This window comes from Phymastichus coffea, unplaced genomic scaffold, assembly GCF_024137745.1.
Source record: "Phymastichus coffea isolate CEN01 unplaced genomic scaffold, Cenicafe_Pcof_1.1 PCOF00190, whole genome shotgun sequence".
NCBI lineage: Eukaryota > Metazoa > Arthropoda > Insecta > Hymenoptera > Eulophidae > Phymastichus > Phymastichus coffea.
In genome coordinates, this window is record NW_026707001.1 from 7,802 (window position 1) to 29,990 (window position 22,189).

Genomic DNA, 22,189 nt, shown 5'->3' on the forward strand with positions numbered 1-22,189 from the left:
AAAACTTTTTTACATTAGCATACTCATTAATAAGCAATATTCATGAAAATTTGAAAAGTAAATTGTAGACCTGACATTTGATCATTAAATGTGGTACGTTCGGCGCTACAGTTTTAAGCAACAGTCACTTTTACTCACTACCGGTAGTGTTGGTACTAAATAATCGAACTAGATATTTTTAGTGATGTTACTACAGTTGAGATTCGCGTCCGTATCCGTCCGCATCCATACGTACCTATGGGACCGGTGCCTTTAAGCTATTGCCAGATTGCTTTTCACTATTGTTAGTACAAAATTTGAATAGGGCGAAACAGCGGACTGTGGCAAAATACCGCGCGGTTTTCTGACCCTCGGATCTTTGCGGAGAGAACCTAAAACCGGAACGTTACTGATACTGACTGGTCATATTGCGGATTGTTCTTGTTTTCTAGTGAGCACTGATAAGTTCTGCCACCTATAGGCCCAATTTTAATCATTTACGCATGCGCACACTTCAAGAGAACATGTTATGCAAAGCTAAGGCCATGTAGTCTCCATGGCTAAGGCAGACTGTCAAGGCAGCATACTATGTGCTGCTAACCTCTTCGGGAGTACATACCGAGATTTCTCGAGCATAGCTACCTTTCTTCCTATAATCCTCCTTTAATCATCATCATGGAAAGTGATCTCCAGGTTTCTGTTCCTAAAGTACCTATAAATGAATCAGAAAAGAAAAGGTTAATGTCATTGAAAGTGAAGAAAAAAGCATTTAAAGCTCAAGGAAAAGTTATAAGTAATGCTTTAAAATTAGTTGTAAGTATAACACATTAATTGTGAATTGTACGAAACTTATGAATTTAAAGAAACTATTTTTATTTTAGGATGACACAAAACTAAATAAAAAGATTATATTTAATTATGATATGGATAATGAGGTCTTGCAAGAAAATTCAAAACAGAAAAATACTCTATTTGAAAGTGATAATGAAGAACAAAACGAATTTGAATGGAATGAAGATGAACTTGAATCAAAAGCAAACACTAAGAGAAAAGTAAGGATTTCACTTAATTAATACAATGTACCAAAATGTATACATTTCAACTTATATTTTTTCTCTTAGCTTCTTAAAATGCAGACCAATATTGGCAATGATAAACGATTTATTCTTGATGAACGCTTTTTGGATGATGATGAAGAAATTACTAAAGAATCCAACAGTATAAAACCAAATGATGATGCTGTATTCGATGAAAAAAAATGGCAACTTGATATTTTAGGACAAGTTTTAGGAATGCCAGTAACAATATCAACTGCAATAAGTAATAATGCTGTACAAAAGTAAAATCAAATATCTTACTTGTCAAGCAATACTTCAGTTTTCACAAATATTTATATAAATATTATTTTAGGAAGAAAAAAATGATCAGATATGATCCTACTGTTAATGATCATAAAAAATATGAAGTAACAATTAAACAGCCAAAAGAAGAAAAATCAAAAAAGAAAAAGAAGAAAAATATTCCTCATAGTGTTCAAAAAGAAGATCCACTACCAAATTCTAACGAAATTTATTATGATGTATCAGAAAATTTAGCAGATAGTTTCAAACCTGATGAAGGTTTTAGTTTATTAAAAGTTCTAGGACGCAACGACGTAGTTAGTATGTTATTTCAAAATAGTGTGCTATAAAATAATTTCATGTAATTCCCCTATTAATATAATATTTTTCTTTTGAAGTAAGTAAAAAAGAAACTGAACATGTAAAACAAGTTAAGGAAAACGAAGGTAGATTTGAATTTAATTTCTGTTCAAAAAATCCTTTCAAATATGATTCTTCAGATGATGAAGGTAGGAATGAAAAAGGCTGTGATGATTATAGTTTCAAATTGAATACAAATAATACTTCTAAAGAAGATGAGAGACTTTTCACTCCACTCAGCGAATCACGAATTGAAGGTAAGTGAAGCATAATTTTATGAAGTAGCTAGAATCATATTTAATAAAATATATAACTTTAATTTCAGAATTGAATAAATTCTTTAATACTCCACTAGTAGTTGATGAAGAAGCTTTCAAACGTCGACGACGGGAATTGAAGAAAATCGTCCGTACGAAAATTCGTAATAATATCAAAAAAGCTACACCTTGGAAAAAGAAAAAAGTATGGAAGCAAAAGAAAAAACAGTGATAGCAATAATGCATAGTATAATAGTAATAACTTTTATACAGTTTCAGTGATTGTATTACAACTATGTATATAAGTACAGTATATAAAGTTTCTATTTTCCCATACCAAAAATTTGTCTAAAAATATTTTCTTCATCTTTAAAAAAAATTCGCTTTATCAAGCGAAAAAATGCAATGTGGAAAAAATCAATCTCATTGAATTGATTTATAGTTACAAAATTTCATAATTTAAGCAAATAAGCTACTGCAATAAAAAAACGTGATTACACATCTTACATAAAATAATAGTTTATCACGACTCAAGATATATACTGTATAAATCGACGTAGAAAATTTATAAATAAATTATTCTAGTGGAAATATTTTGGCACCGAACTATGAGTCTCTTCTGTAAATTTTTTCAAGGAATTTGAAGAACAAATCGTGAGGAAGGCCACGAGATATTTGTTGAATATGAGTGTTCATGAGATTGTAAGTCTCCTCCTCATAAATTGAGTAGGTCATTTGAAGTCCCAAGTCATCGTATAACTGCTTCACTTTAGCAACTTTGTCTGGATCTTCATAACCGTAACATTCCTGAAAATGAAAATATTTTACAAGTGAAAACTTTCTGGTTCTATAAATTTTTTTATGTTATTTAACGAACCTCCAAAATCTTCTTTTGCGTCGGTGAAGCACGTTGCAAAGCAACAACGCAAAGCCATGAGCATTTACCTTCTTGAATATCTCGTCCTTGTTTTCCAGTAACCTGAGAGTTACCGTAACAATCGAGATAATCATCTTGAACTTGATACATGTGACCCATTTCCATCAAAATCGTTTTCGCCTGTCTGTGCAGTTCTGGATCCTTAACTCCAGCCTGTACAAAGCAAACAATTTTAATAATATTTATTCACGTCAACAATTGAATATCGTTCTTCTTTGCTACTTTAGTACTTACGAAATACATGGCAAGTTGGACGGGCATCACAAATGAATAGTAAGCTGTTTTGTACTTAGCAATGGAATTATACCGATCCATCGTAAACATATTAAAGTTAGGCCTTTTGCCGAAATTTGTCGCTAACAAATCTAATGTTTGACCCATCGTTGTTTTTAGCGTATACTATAAAGAAAAATCGATCGAAATGTGTATGACGATGTCGAAGACGAAAAATTCGCAATAGAATTGAGGCTTTGTACCTGTTGGATAGACTCGATGAGATCGAGATAACATGGCTTTCCTCTGAAATGCATTCTTAACAAGGCATACGCCGCTTGTTCCATAAGAATACAATCGTTGATCGCCGCTAGACCAATGTCGTTCTGTAGGTACCAGCACTTTTGGCCTCTCCTGTATTGTGAGCTGTCCATGATGTCGTCTGCAATCAAGATGAATCCTTGCAACTGTAACATTATTTGGGTCGATCATGATTTTGTCGCGTAAAAAATACTGCTAGTTAAATTGAAATAAATTCTTGCGTACCGCTTCAATACACCAACCGAGTATTCTAGCTAGCCTTAAGTTGTCCTCTGTGAGCTCATTTTCGGGAACGAGTTTTCTATAAGAGTAGACTAGTGCGTGGGCACGATTTTTCTTCCCGTTCGGAACATTGTACTGCAATACCTGTACATACAAACCATTCGTTGATTATCTTTATCGTCATAAATTACATTTGATTCAACTACAATTTTTTTTTGAGAGAAGGGAGGACTACGTGATGTTTTTAATAAATTATTTTCTTTTGAAAGTGATTAAGCACTGTGTATTTTTCAAATGATTACGTTGTTATCAGTGACGCGGCATCACGTCTTGTCCTCCAAATATTAAACAATTTTTGTAAAATCAGCTTCTAAAGGATAGCTTTTGTCAAATTAAAATCTCTGAAAATAGGCATACTTTAGCAAGCCACTTGTTAGCATCAAGCGCATCCAAATGTCTGCCGGCTTCTGTCAGGTCGCGCACGACATCCGGCCAGAGTGCCATCAACTCACGACTTTCGTCCTTGGCGGTGACCCAACTTGTCTGGGCTTTCGAGTGTACACCTCGGCTATTGCTCATCCTGTCGGTTGAGTATTACGATATCAGTGCGCGCATCAAATGTGAAAGTGTCCGAGCAATTCCGACTTATGTACGGAAATTAGAAAGCTATATGAGCGTAAATTTCAGACATTTCCTGTGCTGTTTGGCTTTCTATACATTAGAAGGTTAAATTTTCGAAACGAAACGTTGTTAATAAGAAAATATTGAAAATATTAGAACAACGTGTAAAATTGGAAACAACTGGCAGAGGAAAAGAGGGAGCAGACGGCTGATTTCGGGAATTTGAAAAAAAGGCAATTGGCAAACAAACCGTTACTGAAGATTGCCAAGCGATAGATTAAGATAAATACGAATACAAGGAAAAAAAACACACGGCCACGCAGATTTTGGACACTCATATTTTTTACTTATCGCCGACGTCCATTGATAAAAGCACTTCACCTTGTCGCGGGCACCGAATTACAAAATTTAACGGCAAGAGAATGATGGATCGAGAGGAAAAAATGTACAAGACTGCGGTTTAGTCCGCGCGCGAGGCTATATGTACCTGGTCAGACATTTTAATGACAATGGAGTAAAGGTTGCACGAAGAGTTTCGGTTATTCAACTTCACAATGAGCATGATTGTCATAGCCATCCTACGTACTTCGCATAATTTGTTTGCGCTCTGTGCGCAGCTATACTTGGAGTGCCACAGCTTTTTACGCTAGATCTAGACTAACGCGCGATTGTATTCAACAATTCTTTTTTCCTTCTCTCATGTATGTTTGATTTTCTTGAATGACTTGTTTTTCTTTGCCTGCGAATACTCAGATGACTATCGACAAAGCATCCTTGCATCATTTAATCGTGGGAAAAGTAATTACGTGCAACTGTGAGAGCTTAATTATCCAGTAGATTAATTAGCCACCACTACATTAGAGACTCGCTTTTACGGTGAAAAGTTAGTGAATAGGCCGTTTAAATGAATTAATCCGCTCATGATTTAATAATAATTGTAATTTAGTAATGTAATATACAGCAGCATATATTACTTTGAAACCGGTTTCTTCCACTGTACGGAATCGTTGAAAGAAAAATTAAACATTTATCGATACGACTCAGAGTATTTGAATATATTTCAAATAAGAAAACCGGTTTGGACAATAATACTAGAGAACATTCCGACGGGCGCCGATTCGTATCACGCACATAACGCGTCAATATATTCAAGTAAAAATACTCTAAAGGATATTCTAAATAAACTATAGGAAACTGGAAGTTTAAAAATAGAATCTATAAGAGCACCGGCTATAAGCAAACTCATGTGCATTTGACGAATGATAAGCGTAAAACCACCATCAATTATAAATATTAATTATTACTTAGCTTATAGAAGATCATGTTAAAATAAAAAAAGTCGGATTTTATTAGCGCTAGCTTTTTCAGTAATTGATAAGAAAAATATTGAACGTTAAGGGAATATGACAAGCCACTTATATAGAGTTTGAACATTTTTTATACACCATTAATCGCTTCAATTGGTAAATTGAACGTTCAATAAGCTCGTACGCCTAAATCGGTCAGTAGGCAATTTATGGCCGTTCCAACCGTCACAGTAGCATCTGCTGCATCATTCGCTTATTGCCGGAAGATAAATAAACTTCGAAAAGGAAACAGTGTGATCTAAAAATAAAACTGTTTAATAACAATGGCGCTAATAATTTTCTGTCAATGAAGGCGTGCGATCTTACGATGTGTTTTATTCATGCTGCAGAAGCATATTTAATATTCATATTTTTTGAAAATTTTAGCCTGTTATACAATGAGCGATCATTCGTGTACTTATTTATGAGCAATGATGATTGTTGTTAAACAGAATTATGTAATAACCTTGTGGATTTGCTTCACACGAAATGCACCTGGTAATGCATCAGGAATGTAAGATAGAGCTTTATTAGTAAAAATTTTAGAGATTACTTATCAGACAGTAGAAAACGTGAATATGAATGAGAAAAGATGATTAGCTATATACACGAACAATCGAGTTTCACTACTGCACTACGGTATAAGTTTACTGCAAATAGAAAGTTAGCGTGTACAGATAATGCATTAATAATCACGCAAAAGTATGTCTATACATATGCCGTGTATATAATATATTGCAAATCAATCAAATTAATAATGGTGAACTTGGGAAATGGTGTGTGCAGAATGCATAGAGGACCGTCAACAACTTTGACTTGAAGTCACATGCAATTGCGATCATGTTTTTAATCGTTATGGTAAGTAATAATAGCCTACGAAAACCGTATAAAAAATTATTTACATTTATAATTATTCTTTCCTCACACATAATCAAACTGAAAAACAATCAAGGAACCGTCGAGCGTCAAGTGCTCCAACATCGAAAACGGAGTGAACCTTTAAAAGATAAGATAAAATAGGATCGCGGAGAATCAAAAAAATGAAAACGAAAACACGCCGGTAACCTCATCCATCAAAAAACAATAAAAGATAAACAAACTTACCAAAATCTTCTGTCGGACGTAACACCGGCTGCGGAATTTTGCTGTTCAAGGACATTTCTAGATGTCTTGAAAAACGAGGAAGTGCACAGCTTACGCACTATCGACAACATGGTATACTTTTAGTATGTGTGACGTGCCGAGATTCCCGTAGCAGTTAAACTTGATAACCTCTTCGTTATTGCGACTCGCGGATCACGACGAGAACTGAACGCGCGTACTCAGCACACTCAGCGTGAACAGTCGCTTCACTCTTTCCAGATGTCGCGACTGGTTTTCCATGCATTGGAAATTGTAAGTGTATATCTCCATGATGTATACTTTGTTTTAGGCCGAGAGTATTTTGTAGAAACTATATAAAGTCTTTCTATATATTTTCTGTTTTAAGCAGACGACATTCGTCTGTGATATTTACTATAGATATGCACGGTCCAAACATAAAGTTAAAATTTTGTACGAAATTTAATTATATTTTCAAATGAATGACAGCTTTAATTACCAAAAAAACAATTATTTAGAAAAAATTCGCAGGATTTCTGTTAACGGTTGACATGTTTATTTTTGTAGAATTATATGTATATCCTATGTAATAATTTACCTAAACATATTATCTTCCTACAATGAGTATTCAATTGTGAAATTCAAATAAGAATATATAACAATTGCAATAATTTAACTATCTATTTATATAGTTACAGAGTAAATTCATTGTTTCAACACAATATAATTGGTTATTTCAAAATTTACATAATTTGAATAATCTATGACATACAAGTCAAAAAAATTTAATTCTTGAAAGGTTTTCTGTTATCTGGAACAGGCAGCCTGTACTTTTCCATTTCGACAAATGAATCAGCAAAAGAATCTATGTGATAGCAAAAATATTCTGGATTCTTGTATTCTTTATTTTTTGCTGCTCCAGCAAATCCTACAGCTATGAAAAATCATTTAAAGAACTTAATCTTTGCATGAAAAACGTTTTATATAGAGCTATATAATTTTATAAGTATTCATTTAAATTGACCAAAATGTAAGTAATAATTATACTAGTTTCATAAAATAGTTCATCTGTTTACACACTTAACCAAATTATTATAAAAGTAATATGTATAAATCAGTATATATGAGGATTCGTGTATTGAATATATTTACTTACGTTCATTGGGAACACATAGGACTTTATCACTGAGTCCTGGTACATTCGGAATACTTGAAGCTTGAGACTTAGTGGGTTTACTAGCTCCAGAATAAGCAAAGTTTTGGCTTAATATGACTGTGAATCTCTACAAGAAATTTTGAAGGATTAGTTAGTATTCAAATACTCATAAAGTTATTTTGACGCATTCTTTAAAATATTGCTGGAAGATTGTGAAATTACAAAGGTTAAGATAATTAATCAATGTTTGTACTAGTTTTTACTTGTGAAATCATAAAATACATTGTTTCGTTTTAAAGTAAAATCATGTAGATAAAAAATTATACCTTTACAATAAATTGCCTGCAGCCTAAAACATGTAACATTTTGTTTTTTTAATTCTGAAAATAATCCCTCTGCCAAAATTATCGACACAAAAGAGCAGACAGCTCAAACTACTGTTGTATGAATATCATTCAATTCCCGTGAAACTTAAGCTGAGATTGGTAGATCGAGTAGAACTTGACACCAAAATAATTGATTTTCATAAAAAATGATAAATAATTAACTTTGATTTAATTTGTACCATCTAAAAACAATAATTTTATAATTTGTATCTTTCAGAAAATCGATAAAAAACCAAAAGAATGAGATATCAGAAAATCTATACTCCTGGCATGAAAATGCGAATTTTCGAAAAAAAAAAAATGTTAACAGATTCCTTTTGATTTGTACCCACTAACAATATGAAAATTATAATTTGTATCTTATAAAAAGAAAACTTTTAACCGTATACCTTTATATTTACTGGATGACAGTGGTTCTCCGACTAAGGCGATATATTATATATTTTATTTCACTAGATAACGGTGGGTCTCTGTTGGAGAGCCACTGCCATTCAGTAAAGACAAAGATATAAAATCAATAACTGCTCTAAAAAACTTGATCTAGCTATTTTTACAGAAGGATACAAATTATAATTTTCGTAAGTTTAGATGATAGTTGATACAAATCAAAAGAAATCTGTTAGTATTGTTTTTTTTTGAAAATTAAACATTTTGATGCCCGGAGTATAGATTTTCCGAGATCTCGTGTTTTCGTCTTTTTCAATTAACCGAGGGACACAAATTATAAGATTATTATTTTTAGATGGTACAAAGTAAATCGATTATCATTATGTCATTTTTATAAAAATCAATTATTTTTCATGCCGGAATCTATCCAATGATTGGTAGGTAATTGCAAAAGAAGCAGCTGATTCGTTCAGGTTACATAACAGTCTCTGCTGATTGTATGGAGGATCGTTGATAAGATTTTGTGTTGCCGTCCGAAATCCACAAGTAAATAATTTTTATTACTTAACGACATCATTTTTATTGTGTTATTACTTTACTGATTAATTGACGCTATATTTTACTAATCTCCGGTAGCATCGGACAGTCTTCCGTTTATTTCTTGCTATTTAGATCACTTTCTCACTTGCATATGTCGTCTGGTTATTTTTTTATAGTTTCAATATGAATCGCCAACTGAGCCAACAACAAAAATTTTTAATAATCATTGAGATTCATATTCAATTTCAAATTGAAAATGATCAAAATTTTTGTATTTCATTCATAAATAAATCTAAAATGTGTAATAACCTAAAAACTAAAAGTTTTCATTCTTTTCATGTTTCAGGAATCAATATGGGTTGTGGTTTTTTCGATTACCTTAATAAAAACTATTCGTATTATAATGCACCTGAAGGCCAAGACCCTGTTGGAAAACTTGTCGGCCTTGGAAAATATGGTTTTATTAGTGGAACTATGATATCCTTATATGATGCTTGTTTGTGGTCTCATTGTGTTAATGCAGCACAATTTTTTAATACGTTTGGTTATTGGGTAGCACCCATGACTGGGATGTGTTTAGCTTTTTCTACAGTTACATATTCATTATGTCGTTTCAGGAACAAGGATGATAAGCTAAATTACATTGGTGGAGGTATGTCTATCTATATTCAGTATCATAATGTAATCCAAAATTATTTATTATTCAAATTTTTAATTAAATCAAATATACCAAAGGATGATAAATTGTTTGAAAAATAAAAAATATTTTTCAAACAATTAATTTTCTAAGTCACTCAAGATATAACAAGGTATATCTTTTAGTAAAAAATTAAAATTACTTGAATCTATCAGATAATCTAAATAGAAATATAAAAATTGAATATTTAAATTATTTGAAAAGGGTTTAATTTTAGAATTTAAATAAATTTGTTATTAAAAGTTTGTTATAAGCCAAAGAACAAATATTTCCTTAATGATATTCAATTGTCAATATCAAACAGCATTATTAAAATAAAATTTGTCCTTACTTTCATTTATACAGCTTTGGCATCGGGTAGTGTTGTACATTGTTGGAAAAAATCTCCTAGATTGAGCGGATGGGTAACAATCGGCATGGTTCTCTATGCTGTATTGAAAAAGCAAGCTATACTAGATGGTCATGACCGTAATATTCTGATGTCAGAATTAGATGAAGAGACACAACATAAATCATATTTCCCGTGGAGAACTTTACCATACAGAAATTACAGCAGCAAACCAAGATTTCCACATAATAAAGAAGATTATTATATAAATCATTATTAATAGTGATATCAATGTTATTGAATTGAATAATTATTTAACTACCTAATATTGAATAATCAGATATGCTCTAGTACATTGAAAAATCTGAATAAATAATTAGACACTACATTGTCAAACTTGTAATTTATTTAAAGTAATTATATTTAGAACCATGTATTATGTACAATAAAGAAAATAAAAATGACATCAGTGTTATTCAGTATTTATGTTAAAGTTTCTCCTTTTGTGACCTAAAAATAAAAAAATTGGTTACTATTTAAAATTGAAAGATTAAATCAAAAAGGAATTATGATCTAAAATTGTCTTACACAAGCTTCTAAATATTCAATTCTGCGCTCCAAAGTTGTTAGTTTTTCATTCAGCACTGCCAGTCGAGACCTACACGACATGTCTGTTTAAAAAATTACATACATATTAATATTTAATTTGATCAAAATGTTGATCCCATTTACCATTTATTTTGACTTACCAAATGAATTAAGGAAATCAGTAATCTTTTTTATGCTACCTGTTATAACTTCTATGTATTCTCTATTTGCCCAATCCTGTTGAATTTGTTTCTGAATAGCTTCTCTGTGTGAAGACATTTTTAGTGCAATTCACAATTTGAATTACTTTTTTAGATTCTTTAACAATAATTACGTTAAAAAATAAAACGTCTCTGAACAATTCTTATTTGGAAAGCTCACTCATCAGTTACATACAGTGAGTATTCAGTATTGTGACATGTCGTCTCGTACCTCATACAACTTGATCGAGGAGAAATCGATGCTAACTCCACCTATAATTTAACAGCTAAATGATCACTATACCTTGATAACAAAAGAATAATAATTATTGTAAATAAAACAAATTTAAATTCAAAATAAAACCATAAAATAAGTAATTAATTAAAATTTTAATTATTAATGTTTTTGAATGAAACGAACAATAAATTATAAAATTTTTAAAACTTAAGGCGCATCTTCATTGAATCTCAAATGACATTAACATTAGGGGTGTCCACATGGGATCTCTCTTCCTTCCCGACCCCGTCCGAGTTTTTTTATACGCACGCCCTCTCTATAATTTTGAATTCATAGATTAAGGATGCGTACCTCAGGTCCAAAAAGTTAGCACCCAGAATCCTTTTTTTTAAGCTAATCGATAAACTAATTATACCTTTAGATATTTCGTCAGGATAGCAACAACTTTTCTCTTTGTCATTTGTTGGTTCGTCCACTGGAAATCCTTAAAATTAATAAAATAAGTCTTGTGTGCTGGCCTTAGCACCCAAACCAAAGTTGCGGTCAAACTTAGAAAATATTAAGTAAAAAAAATTCGTAAGTAAACCGATCGTTAGTTCGTCTTACGAACTAACAGTACCCATAATAAAATCATGACTAATTTGATTATTTAAGCAACTAAAAATAAAAAACTGTTTCGAATATTGGCTCACGTTCAAACGCCAAAGCGCGGTACGCATGCTTCCTGAATTATCCCCGCCGGTACCCGAACCCCCGCTCTTATTTTTTACTACACCTTTTTGATTTTAATACATCAGATCAAATCAAACTTTATTTTTTTTAACCTTCAGTAATATAGCGTTATGATACGTTTGTTCCGGGAGTAAGTGTGTTCGTTTGGGGCATGCGAGGAATAGTAGTAACTTTCTGTTGTTGGCACTATCAAAATTTTTAGCGATTTGTACGCGTTTGTACGCCCTCGTACGCGCACGTATGAGCATACATATATGTGGCGAGGGCCTAAAAAAGAAATATGAGTATGACTGTGATAAAAATATAAGATAAAACGCTGTGAAGAAGAGAGAGAGAGAGTGTGTGAGAGAAAACACAACGAAGGGATGCCCTGAATTCCACCATAGCCGTTAATCAAGTTTTTAAATATATGTATACCTTTTCATATATGCTTTTCAATAAATACACATAAAAGCTTAGATGGATAGGTTAAGTTATTTTTAAACTAAAATAATATTTATTTTATTTATTTTCTTTTATTTATTTTATTTTAACCAATTAATTTATTATTTTACACCATCAGTAGTTAAAATTTGATTTAAAATTCATTTTTAAACAACTTCGAGTCACGCGCCATATTCCTAGGTGGGGATATTTTCTGCGGTCAAAGGGCCACGACCGATGTCCATGTGTCGTTCATCGTGGGGTCTACTTTCATTGTTTGAAGTTTACTACAAAAATGAACCGCCTATAAGCCTGTGAATATTTAATTAGTTTGATGATGTAACACGTAAAGTGCTACAGTGAATAATGATTTAATTTATTACAAAGTCGTGTATAATCATCAGATATTTGAACTACTAAAATCTATCCGACGGATTATTTGCAAGTTAAAAGCGTCATAAGCGAGGTTAAATTTGTTGGGTTTCAAATAGGTTGTTTTAATTAGATTAAAAATGTCAAAAAGAAAGCCAATTAATGTGGTAGCGGGTAGTTCTCCGAAAAATACCTCAGTTGGTTCGAGTTATTATAAAAATGCCAATCTCAATTTTCGGCCAAGCTCGATGCAGGAGAATCGAGGTGGAACACGACCCGTGGCTGAACCAAGTTCTATTAGTTCAGTTATAGTGTCAATGATTCTCCACATTTGCAGAAAATCTTTGCTTTACGACCCAAGATTAAAGGCTGTAATTTATTTTGGTGCAGTATTTTTTGGCTCCATTGTGTGTGATGTTATGCCAATACCTAAGACGTACTTTGCTAGATCAAGCAATATTTTCAACCAGTTTTTCATTAAGTGGGCTTGGGGCTGGTTACTTGCTACAGCTGGACCATGGATTCTTCTCACTGCTTACACTATTGGTTGTGGCAAAAAAGAAATCATATTAAAGCACTTAGCACGCTTAGGACTTGCAACACTTTTCTGGATGTCATGGATATCATTTATGAACTACATTGAAAGCAATTATGGACGTTGTGTAAATGTTAGAGAACGTTCTCTGCAAAATAAAGTTAAATGTCTTGCAGCTGGACACTTTTGGAATGGTCTTGACGTTTCTGGACATGCCTTTATTATTATATATTCTAGTTTAATTTTATCAGAAGAGGGATATTCATTGGTTGGATGGGAAGCTATTAAGAATAATATTATGAACGAAGAGTACAATAGAAAGACGTCAACACAAGTTACCAAAGGGTATTTGAATAAAATTTCTGACGAAGATTTAGATTTCTTGAAGAAAACATACAAAGATCTAACACCCTACCTAAGGGGTTTATTTATCATCATGACCATTCAACAGATAATCTGGGATGTAATGCTGGTTGCAACAATTTTATATTACCATACTATGATTGAGAAGTTTTTTGGAGCAGCTGCTGCTATACTAACATGGTATGCTACTTATTATTGGTTATACAGGTTTCCAAATTTAGGATTTTGTATGCCATCTGAAGGAATTTTCAAGTATAACGAATTAAGAGAAAATACAAAGGAAAATGGAGTAAGATCGAGTTATCGAAGATATTAAGTTGAACCACCTTAGTTAGATTATAAACATTTAATAATGAAGTTCAATTTGAAGGTAGCTTAAATTTTCATTGTCATTTCTATCGACAATATGAATATCATCTGGCCATTTTTAAGGGCTAAAACAATGTCTCGTTAAATGGTGTTTGGTTTGGCTAGTTTTATATACAATCACGCTTATATTAAGATTAAACAAATTCAATAGAACAGTGTATTTTGAAAATTGTATTATTTAGTTATTGTTTCCTTTACTTCTTCATTAAAATTTTCAGAAAATTAATGGGATTACCAGTGTAACCATATTTATATAACTATATCTAAAACATTCTTATGTTAATTTTTTTAATTTTTAATATTATTATTGTACAAATGTTATGAGTTGTTGTGTTGAACTTCTCTGTGATTAGGAGAAAAAAAAATTTGTTAATTTGTAACATGCTGCAAATTGTCTGTGTATTAAGCATGTCATCCTAAACTATCAATGCATTATAATGAAGTCACAAAATATATTTACACAAATCAAAAGTAATTTATAATAAATTTGAAAATATTTTTACAAATTTTCTTGTTTAGTTCATTTGACCCTCTTAAATTTAAAAATTGATAGCATTTCTTTTAATTGATATTTTTTTAAATATTCATGTAACAATTCAAAGACAATTATTACGTTAGAAATGAGCGCGCGTCTAACATTATGTTTTCACCCTGAATTTAAATTTGTGTGACACTGTTAGTTCCAGTGCCAAGAAGTATATTTCTTGAATTAATTAATTTTACTTTTGGTGATCGTAAAAGCAATGAGTTAAAGGCCTGTTAATTAATTCTTTAAAATCATTCTTTCAATAAATATCAACGGCAATTACTTTAAGGCGAAGTAAATGCGTTTTTTCAAAAATTTGAAAACTTCTAAAAATGTGTCAAGTACAAGCAAACAACTTGTGCGTAGCCTCATTTTGATCGATGCAACGATTCGATCCATCATTTCATCGCCCAAGTTTAATGCCTAAAATGAGGGTGGGATCATTATTTTTGAGCATACCGTGATCAAGTCTCATCGAAATAAAATAATCGTTAAAAACTGATATACTAATTTAAAAAAAAGCAGTTGAATTTAGGCAAACTTGTAGAAATCAAAAGTAAAGTTAGTTTCCAAAGCAACAAAGTATCGTATGATCTGTCATTTCTCATGTATTGGAAAGCACAATTTCATAATTCGAAAGTAGACATAGTAAGTATACCAGAGAGAACCCAAAATAAAGCAGTAGTACTATATTTAGCTTGGAATATAAGAGATGCTCATGCCAGGCTCTGCTAATTGTTCCAAAAGTGCATATTTATTTTGATCAAAGGCATGTAATAATTACTGAAAAAAGAATCTCAACAAAATAGAATATTTACATTTGTATGTAGCGAATAGATACATTAAAAAAACGCTACATACAATTTATCGCGTCAACTGTATAGATGGATTAGCGCGTCGCTCCACGTCACGGACACACACAACTGTGACAGCAGTGGTAAACAGCTGCCAGTGCGGTCTCTCGTGTATGGAGGCGCGCTTGATCGGCAGTGTAGCGCCATATTTCCTGGTGAACGCCTCGCGGCGGTGTTCTCGTGATCGTGCGTCGAAGAAAAAACATCAGCCACAAAGAAATGGATTTATTCATAATGTTCAGCGTCTGCGCTCTTCTCGGTGCTAAAATATTACTGCTGGCTAAAATTCTGTGGACCAAAGATTGTACCGGTGAGCAGTAATAATACGCCATACACACGACGATGCCGTTTATTTTCTTTCGTAACAACGATAATTGCTACGGAGCTACAGTTTAAATTAGCGTGGAACGCATACTTTGACGTATGATTCAAGGGAATATATTGGATTTCGCTTCTAGTAAAATTACAGTATACATAGTTGTTTTATTGATGCTTTCATGCTTATTGTCCTATTTCGGGCGATCAAGTGTTTAGAGTGCCCTCGACACCTGGAAAAGTTATTTATTTAGATATTAATGACACATTTGGTGGCTTTGTTCGTGGCCAAATATCGGAAGGCTCGTGGAACAACCGTAGGTCTGGGTTAGTCCAGTACGCTACATATGTTTTAGTGCGCGCGTGCGACACACGCGCTGTCTGTCTCTCCAAATAAAAATAACTGATCAATCGGCTTGACAAATAGCCATGTGAAGTTATAGATCGTTCGTCTGTTTACTCGTGACATTTGATTTTCGCAGCTTACCGTTTCGTTGCTTTACTCTTGCGTGCAAAACATCGACGGAATGTGCGCGCGTCACTTGAATCACGAATGCCGGGCGGCGGATAATGTTGAAATTAGATGGTTTTATCATCGGAATTCGACAAATAATGCATCTATCTAAACAAGAGCAATAAATAATTGTTGCAGGTATCAGCGGGAAAACTCAGCTTCTATACGCGATTATATTCGCTACCCGATATATCGACGTGATGCTGATGTATAGTCCAATAAGCGTTTCCTTAACGAAAATAGGCTTCATGGCACTGACGTATTGTACGGTCTTATCTATATTTTTCTTCTACTTCCAATCGTATCAAATAAAGCACGATAGATTCAGGTGAGTATGCTTATCGTACACCTACATAAAAATACTTTTTTCGTCCGATGGCAAAGTCGTTTTTATATTCATTTTGGCGAGTCTATCTCTGAGCTATGTTTTACGAATGTAATTTTGTTACAAAGAACTTTGATACTGGCTTTCTTCTGTTGAAGACGAATAGACTTTACCGATGATATTGGATTTGTAAATAATTAATTTCGTAATTAAACGGCAAGATAAGATTAACTCTCTGAAAAGTAAGGATTCGAAATATACTCACACTGTTCACTATTTTATTACGTCAGATGATGGCACAATAACGTTTACGTGGTCGATTCCAACAAATGTTTTCATTGCTATTGATTTTTAAAGTCGAACGTTGTAAGTGACAATTGATTTGAATATAGAATTTCATGAATATTATTCATAGCAGGTCGTTATATTTTCATTAGTACTCGTACGTGTTGAACTAAATACATGAAGATATCTGAACAAACAACAAATATTTTTTCCCCGGTTGGTTTTGCTGCGTCACGCATCGCAACTGCTTTCCAATGATTAGCAACCATTCGTACGGAATTGCTGTATCCATTGTCCGTTGCTTTTTGTCTACAAGTATCTAAAATAATTCTTACAGGATCGAATTGCTAACGTTACCGTGCATAGTGCTGTCGCTTCTGGCGAACAATGGCTTCGAAATTGTGGAAGTGTTTTGGGCATTCAGCATTTACCTGGAGTCAGTAGCCATACTTCCACAAGCTTACATGTGCTCGAGGATAAAGCACGTGGAAAATATCGTCTACTACTATATGTCCATACTGTCGGTCTACAAAGTCTTCCATTTGATGGACGGTATCTATCGATTCTACACGAATCAACAGTACGACCGCATTACTTTGGCTGCTGGTGTCGTTCAACTAATGTTCTACTGTGACTTTTTCCTACGGGATTTGCCACTCAAAAGCGAACTACGCTTACTTGAACATGCAAATGACGCGAGTCGGCAGGAAGTACACGTGAGTGTCGTTGACAACAAGTATTTGAAGGAACAAGAGGCTTTGAGAAGTGCGCAGCAGGTGGCAACGATCGCCGATGACGATGCCAAGTTTAACAATCTAAAGGAAGTGGTTCTGACGCCCAACACGCTCGTCAAGGACGACAAGGTGAGCGAACCAGTTCAAGGCTGCAATGAATTTGCGAGTTCAAACTGTTATCTCATCGCGATAGATATTCATTTTCCCTAAGAGTCAACATATGGATTAATTAAAATAATTCTGTTAAATGAGGCCTCGATCAAATTATAATTGATGCGATCAAACCGTGAACAGGAATTGTTCAACCCGGCACTAATAAACGCTTTCCTTTTTTTTCAGGTTGCAATGTCCTTGGAGCAAAGCGGAAAAGAAACCGGTGAGTCAATCGTACGAGTTTGATCATCTGCTGCGTGTGTTACTCTTCAAAAATATCCTATTGTTGTACTTCAATCTTTATTTCCGTAATTGTCACGATAAATTTTATAGTGAAGAATAAATGTACTTTCAACGTATATTTGATTAAACAGTTAAGATTATATCTCACTGTGATACACTTAGGTATTCCGTTATTATTATTAACAGAAATATCCGTGATTCTACGTACGATAAGAGTCTTCAGAAAAAAACAAAATATTAATTCCAATTTTATGATTGTAAATATTTTAGAAATAACAGTGTGTGCAAACGAATGTATGTACATTAATAAAATAACAAATGAAGTTACATACTGTCTGCTTTTCTTTCCGCCATCAGTATACTTCAGCATACTTTGCATTTAATTTTACTTCATTATCAAATCTACGCATTGCAACATCATCAAATCCAATTAGTCATATTCTTGATTTTAGGATATAATTCTTTTTGTCAAAAGAAAATTTACGTTAGTTTACAAAGTAAATTCTTTCTCATCGCACATGTTGTTGAAGTCTCATGAACCATTCCAAAAAGGTGCCTCTCTTTAAATTAAACTGTCTGTAATTTAATTAGTCATCATATACCGGTATTAAGTCGATCGAGTGAAAGTCATTTTAGAATAATAAATATTCATATCCAATATGTAATAACAATTCTTGAGTTCAATTTAATAGGAGTATGGAATTCGTTCATCTTAACAAAACATTCAATTCCAATGGAAGATCTTCACTTTTTATTTTGCAAGTGTGATTGATTAATTTTGATCTTCACTGATGTACATACTATTTATGTTATATATTAGTGTACTTCTGTAGTATTTCACATGAATGTAGTTCTTGAAGTCACTAACAATAACAAGATATGTCATTTGTTACAATAGTAATTCGATAAATCTAATTATAAAAGGGGTGTTAATGAATCTTCTTAATTGTTAGTACAATAAAAATATATATCTTACACTATCGCAATAGTTATGAGAATTGATTGAATCAGTAGTTTCTTTCCAAAAGAACCTTTCAATCTACATCGATTCATAATACTTTTCTGCATTTTAACTGATGAGGGAAAAGTAAGTTCGTTCCCCATGGTTTTTAGTAGCAATCGAATTGACGCCAATTTGCCCGGTAAAAATGAGTTTGTAATCACTTTGATAAAGTAAATTTACATCTCATAAATAGTTGAAAACGCTATAAAACACTTAGTTGTACGAAGCTGCGGGTGTATCAAAATTGACTGCGAAAACTAATAATTATTTTACTGGTAAAGCTTTCTCAGCGAAATATGAACTTTTGTAACTCTATTATCGATCAATACGTTGAAAAGAGACTGGCAGAAATTATTTTAATCGAAATAACATATTCTTTAATCAGTTGTCTATTAACGATAGGCTCGTTAACGAAATCTTATGAAGTGAAATATTATCGTAACTGATAAAAGATATTGCACCGCAGTCGACAAAAAATTCATTTTATGAACGTATCTAGCTAAATTTTTTATTAAAAAATATAATTAATTGCTTAGGTGATTTATTAACAGATTTGGAATCACAAATTCAAAAATACGCTCTTAGAAATGTATACCTGTTACCAGAAATTCAAGCGCACGCGTCCCAATCACAAATTATGTCAAAATCCTCTGATAGAGAAAGTTACTAAGCTCCGAGACGATGGCATTTAAAATTTAAGTAATTTTTTCAAAAATGTATAAAAAATTTAAAAACTTTTCAATGGTTTACATCAAATCCGAAATAATAATAAATAATAATATATGGACAAGATTTTCTTTTTTTTAAAGCTTGCCGATTACAAATAAACTCATTCATTTTTTTCAAATCCCATCACAATTGCTTCAAGAAAACTGAACTATAAGCTGAATATTTTTCAATCGTTAGCTTTTCAGTCATTATTCACAAAATAGCAGATGTTCGAAATCGACGTCGAAAACAATGTGCTCTTTTTCCCTCATTTTCTTCTTTCGAGAGTTACTATAATCGTTCTAATTAATATTTTCAATTTTGCAAAGATCACTCGATAAGCAAAATGGTCAGTTTTCATCATACGCATGTCTCATTTGTTAGCAATTTTTTTGACAAAGTTATCCACTTAAAAAGTCAAAGGACTATTCTTGTGAAACCGATAGTACAATACATGCATTATCAATGATTCTTAAAATTACGATATAACACCTTTTCCACCCAGTATTGATTTACCTCGGTGAACGTTGCTTTGATGAAGAAATGGCTCATCAGATAATTTAAATTTTAAGTCCGTAATACTATCTTGTATTATATTTCTTGCTTTAAAGTTTATAATTTGCTCGTACTAAAAACACTTGGGTTTCCTCAACTGAACCTTCAGTTTTGAAATCAATCAAGATTTAGCCGGAATAAAAAGAAAATAATACGCGACTCCGAGAATAAAGCCGATTATTCACTCGGATCATTATTGCTTTCGCTTCGAAAAAGCTTTACTTGCGCTTCATTCAATTCATTGTAATCCTCTTCCGTTTATTAATTTTCTCATTGCTCTCGCTTATTTTTCGATGAAAATAAAATAAATAAGTCATCCGTCTTAAAATGGAATGATTTTACAAATTCCTATTGATATGTCAGAATTAGAATTTCAAAAAGTTTGCCTCATAGAACCTTTCATGAATCTCCTCGTAATATTTACTTGATGTGTGCGAATAAGGAAAAAAAATTACGTTATTTGTCGTTCGTTCCAAAAAGAATCAGCAAAAAAGTTAGATTTTTGTCGTTGATATACCAAAACATATCTCAGCTGATTAATACCGCACTAAAAAGATGACAAAATACATTCCAAATTCCAATGATCAGAATCAATTTTAAAACAGACTGCACCTGTTGCTATGATAAAGCGTATGAGTTTCTCGAATGAATTGTCAGCAATTTTGAAGTAGCCCGTTGAAGATCAATTGCGATGTATCCATTATCGAGTGCATCTGAGAATCGTTTATTCTGCAGCAACAAGTTGTATCATCATCGCTCAATTTGTTAATTAGTCGGATAAGTATTGATATGAGCGATAGATGCATCCTCTGAAAACATTGACATTTCAATTTGAAGACTCTAAGTTTCATAATATTTCAAAAATTTATAAATATTTATTTCAAAAACGTATTTTTTGATACGACGTGTGGAAAGTGCGATTTTCAGCGCACGTTTTTTGCCGAGCGTACGGGAAAACGCACTTTCCGCACGGAGTGTCGACAAATAAGTTTTCGATACTCCGTGCGCAAAGTGCGTCTTTCCCGCACACTCGATAGAAAAAGTGAGTTGAAAATCACACTTTCCATACGTCGTATCAAAAAATACGGTACGGCACATGTTCGGGAAAGAGTTTCTCGTCTCCACCCTCGCCTCGCTCGGGTGTAAACGCCACACGAGACAAGAATCTACTTTCCCGCACTTGTATCGTAATGTACTATTTTTCTACTATCGTGCGCAAAATCGAACTTTGCACAGCTTAGTAGGAAAAATAGTATACGCAACTTGTGCACAATTAAGGTGATAGCGCACGCGCATTGATAGCTTCGCTCGGGCGGCAAACTCACGCGTGCGGGAATCACCTACTTTGCGCACTCGTTGCATAATGTACTATTCACTTTATATTTCGAGTTGAGGCAAGATTCACTATCAATTGTCTATTTGTCATCCCTAGGCTGATCGGAGGAATGATTGTGAACTTTATACTATTGGCGGAACTCAGGGATTACGACGGCAGTCAATTTACCAGAATAAAATGCACATTTGGTTTGTACCTCGACGTCGTGTCTTGAATTCCACAATTCCAATTGACCTTAAAAAATATGCACATCGATAGATGAGTTTTGCCCTATATTACTGGCTTATTTACGTATGACTTTGTCAGTATGAGAAACATGGGTCACGATTATTATCATTACATCATTAACGGTAACGTAAGATTAATATTTTTCATCTTGAAGTTCATATTTATCTTCTTCTGTAACTATTTTCGAAGAGAATTAGACGCTCAGATTAAATCTATGAATAAAATCATTTACAAAAGTAGAGGTAATGAAGTTATAGTGGTGTCAATAAAAAAAGATTTGAAAAAAGTTTACGATATCAAGTAGTCAGTTGAATTGATATAGCTACAGGACCAAAAACTATTTTTTCCAAAATTCACTGTGAGTCGGTGATGTTTGCTCGTTAAAACGTAGCGCATGCG

General features: G+C 32.9%; 7 protein-coding genes across 10 annotated transcripts; 4 read left to right on the forward strand and 3 right to left on the reverse strand.

Moving 5' to 3' along the window:
• Positions 1-214: 214 nt before the first annotated feature.
• On the forward strand, positions 215-2,190 carry LOC131673659 (probable RNA-binding protein CG14230). The gene is made up of 6 exons (XM_058951830.1): positions 215-792; positions 861-1,031; positions 1,101-1,318; positions 1,390-1,640; positions 1,718-1,936; positions 2,005-2,190. Exons 1-6 carry the CDS (start codon positions 655-657, stop codon positions 2,166-2,168), a joined length of 1,161 nt encoding a protein of 386 aa, XP_058807813.1. The 5' UTR covers positions 215-654; the 3' UTR covers positions 2,169-2,190.
• Positions 2,191-2,541: 351 nt separating this feature from the next.
• Positions 2,542-7,221, reverse strand: LOC131673658 (farnesyl pyrophosphate synthase). Its single transcript, XM_058951829.1, has 7 exons — positions 6,701-7,221; positions 4,047-4,209; positions 3,633-3,773; positions 3,350-3,553; positions 3,108-3,272; positions 2,814-3,026; positions 2,542-2,743 (listed from the first exon to the last, which is right to left on the reverse strand). Exons 1-7 carry the CDS (start codon positions 6,808-6,810, stop codon positions 2,543-2,545), a joined length of 1,197 nt encoding a protein of 398 aa, XP_058807812.1. The 5' UTR covers positions 6,811-7,221; the 3' UTR covers position 2,542.
• A 138-nt stretch (positions 7,222-7,359) lies between these two features.
• LOC131673661 (uncharacterized) lies at positions 7,360-8,564 on the reverse strand. Its single transcript, XM_058951835.1, has 3 exons — positions 8,180-8,564; positions 7,854-7,980; positions 7,360-7,631 (listed from the first exon to the last, which is right to left on the reverse strand). The coding sequence occupies exons 1-3, from the start codon at positions 8,216-8,218 to the stop codon at positions 7,483-7,485; spliced, it is 315 nt and encodes a 104-aa protein (XP_058807818.1). The 5' UTR covers positions 8,219-8,564; the 3' UTR covers positions 7,360-7,482.
• A 149-nt stretch (positions 8,565-8,713) lies between these two features.
• Positions 8,714-10,615, forward strand: LOC131673660 (uncharacterized). Of its 4 annotated transcripts, none has more exons than XM_058951832.1 (5): positions 8,744-8,817; positions 8,909-8,984; positions 9,068-9,172; positions 9,513-9,818; positions 10,209-10,615. In XM_058951832.1, exons 4-5 carry the CDS (start codon positions 9,521-9,523, stop codon positions 10,469-10,471), a joined length of 561 nt encoding a protein of 186 aa, XP_058807815.1. In that variant the 5' UTR covers positions 8,744-8,817; positions 8,909-8,984; positions 9,068-9,172; positions 9,513-9,520; the 3' UTR covers positions 10,472-10,615. The 4 variants fall into 4 exon arrangements, with proteins under 4 accessions (XP_058807817.1, XP_058807814.1, XP_058807815.1 ...); XM_058951833.1 differs by having other exon boundaries at positions 8,748-8,817; positions 8,909-8,991; XM_058951831.1 differs by lacking the exon at positions 8,909-8,984 and having other exon boundaries at positions 8,724-8,817.
• Positions 10,578-11,165, reverse strand: LOC131673662 (probable protein BRICK1-B). Its single transcript, XM_058951836.1, has 3 exons — positions 10,941-11,165; positions 10,780-10,862; positions 10,578-10,701 (listed from the first exon to the last, which is right to left on the reverse strand). The coding sequence occupies exons 1-3, from the start codon at positions 11,056-11,058 to the stop codon at positions 10,675-10,677; spliced, it is 228 nt and encodes a 75-aa protein (XP_058807819.1). The 5' UTR covers positions 11,059-11,165; the 3' UTR covers positions 10,578-10,674.
• Positions 11,166-12,645: 1,480 nt separating this feature from the next.
• LOC131673665 (acyl-coenzyme A diphosphatase FITM2) lies at positions 12,646-14,468 on the forward strand. The gene has a single exon (XM_058951843.1). It carries the CDS (start codon positions 12,885-12,887, stop codon positions 13,956-13,958), a length of 1,074 nt encoding a protein of 357 aa, XP_058807826.1. The 5' UTR covers positions 12,646-12,884; the 3' UTR covers positions 13,959-14,468.
• Positions 14,469-15,495: 1,027 nt separating this feature from the next.
• Positions 15,496-18,278, forward strand: LOC131673666 (ER lumen protein-retaining receptor-like). The gene is made up of 4 exons (XM_058951844.1): positions 15,496-15,701; positions 16,359-16,548; positions 17,168-17,693; positions 17,904-18,278. The coding sequence occupies exons 1-4, from the start codon at positions 15,611-15,613 to the stop codon at positions 17,961-17,963; spliced, it is 867 nt and encodes a 288-aa protein (XP_058807827.1). The 5' UTR covers positions 15,496-15,610; the 3' UTR covers positions 17,964-18,278.
• The last annotated feature ends 3,911 nt before the right edge of the window (positions 18,279-22,189 follow it).

Bases quoted from the DNA above. Each gene is read 5' to 3' on its own strand.
- LOC131673659 (XM_058951830.1), top strand. From the start codon at position 655: ATGGAAAGTGATCTCCAGGTTTCTGTTCCTAAAGTACCTATAAATGAA. The intron at 793-860 runs GTAAGTATAACA...TTTTTATTTTAG, and splicing joins GTAATGCTTTAAAATTAGTT to GATGACACAAAACTAAATAA. The intron at 1,641-1,717 runs GTATGTTATTTC...TTTCTTTTGAAG, and splicing joins AGGACGCAACGACGTAGTTA to TAAGTAAAAAAGAAACTGAA.
- LOC131673658 (XM_058951829.1), bottom strand. From the start codon at position 6,810: ATGTTGTCGATAGTGCGTAAGCTGTGCACTTCCTCGTTTTTCAAGACA. The intron at 4,210-6,700 runs GTAAGTTTGTTT...CTCAACCGACAG, and splicing joins ACGTCCGACAGAAGATTTTG to GATGAGCAATAGCCGAGGTG. The intron at 3,554-3,632 runs GTACGCAAGAAT...ATAATGTTACAG, and splicing joins TCGGTTGGTGTATTGAAGCG to TTGCAAGGATTCATCTTGAT.
- LOC131673661 (XM_058951835.1), bottom strand. From the start codon at position 8,218: ATGTTACATGTTTTAGGCTGCAGGCAATTTATTGTAAAG. The intron at 7,981-8,179 runs GTATAATTTTTT...AATTTCTTGTAG, and splicing joins GCAGGCAATTTATTGTAAAG to AGATTCACAGTCATATTAAG. The intron at 7,632-7,853 runs GTAAGTAAATAT...GATTTTTCATAG, and splicing joins CCTATGTGTTCCCAATGAAC to CTGTAGGATTTGCTGGAGCA.
- LOC131673660 (XM_058951834.1), top strand. From the start codon at position 9,521: ATGGGTTGTGGTTTTTTCGATTACCTTAATAAAAACTATTCGTATTAT. The intron at 9,819-10,208 runs GTATGTCTATCT...TCATTTATACAG, and splicing joins GCTAAATTACATTGGTGGAG to CTTTGGCATCGGGTAGTGTT.
- LOC131673662 (XM_058951836.1), bottom strand. From the start codon at position 11,058: ATGTCTTCACACAGAGAAGCTATTCAGAAACAAATTCAACAGGATTGG. The intron at 10,863-10,940 runs GTAAGTCAAAAT...TTTTTTAAACAG, and splicing joins TGATTTCCTTAATTCATTTG to ACATGTCGTGTAGGTCTCGA. The intron at 10,702-10,779 runs GTAAGACAATTT...TTTTATTTTTAG, and splicing joins TTGAATATTTAGAAGCTTGT to GTCACAAAAGGAGAAACTTT.
- LOC131673665 (XM_058951843.1), top strand. From the start codon at position 12,885: ATGTCAAAAAGAAAGCCAATTAATGTGGTAGCGGGTAGTTCTCCGAAA.
- LOC131673666 (XM_058951844.1), top strand. From the start codon at position 15,611: ATGGATTTATTCATAATGTTCAGCGTCTGCGCTCTTCTCGGTGCTAAA. The intron at 15,702-16,358 runs GTGAGCAGTAAT...TAATTGTTGCAG, and splicing joins GTGGACCAAAGATTGTACCG to GTATCAGCGGGAAAACTCAG. The intron at 17,694-17,903 runs GTGAGCGAACCA...CTTTTTTTTCAG, and splicing joins CGCTCGTCAAGGACGACAAG to GTTGCAATGTCCTTGGAGCA.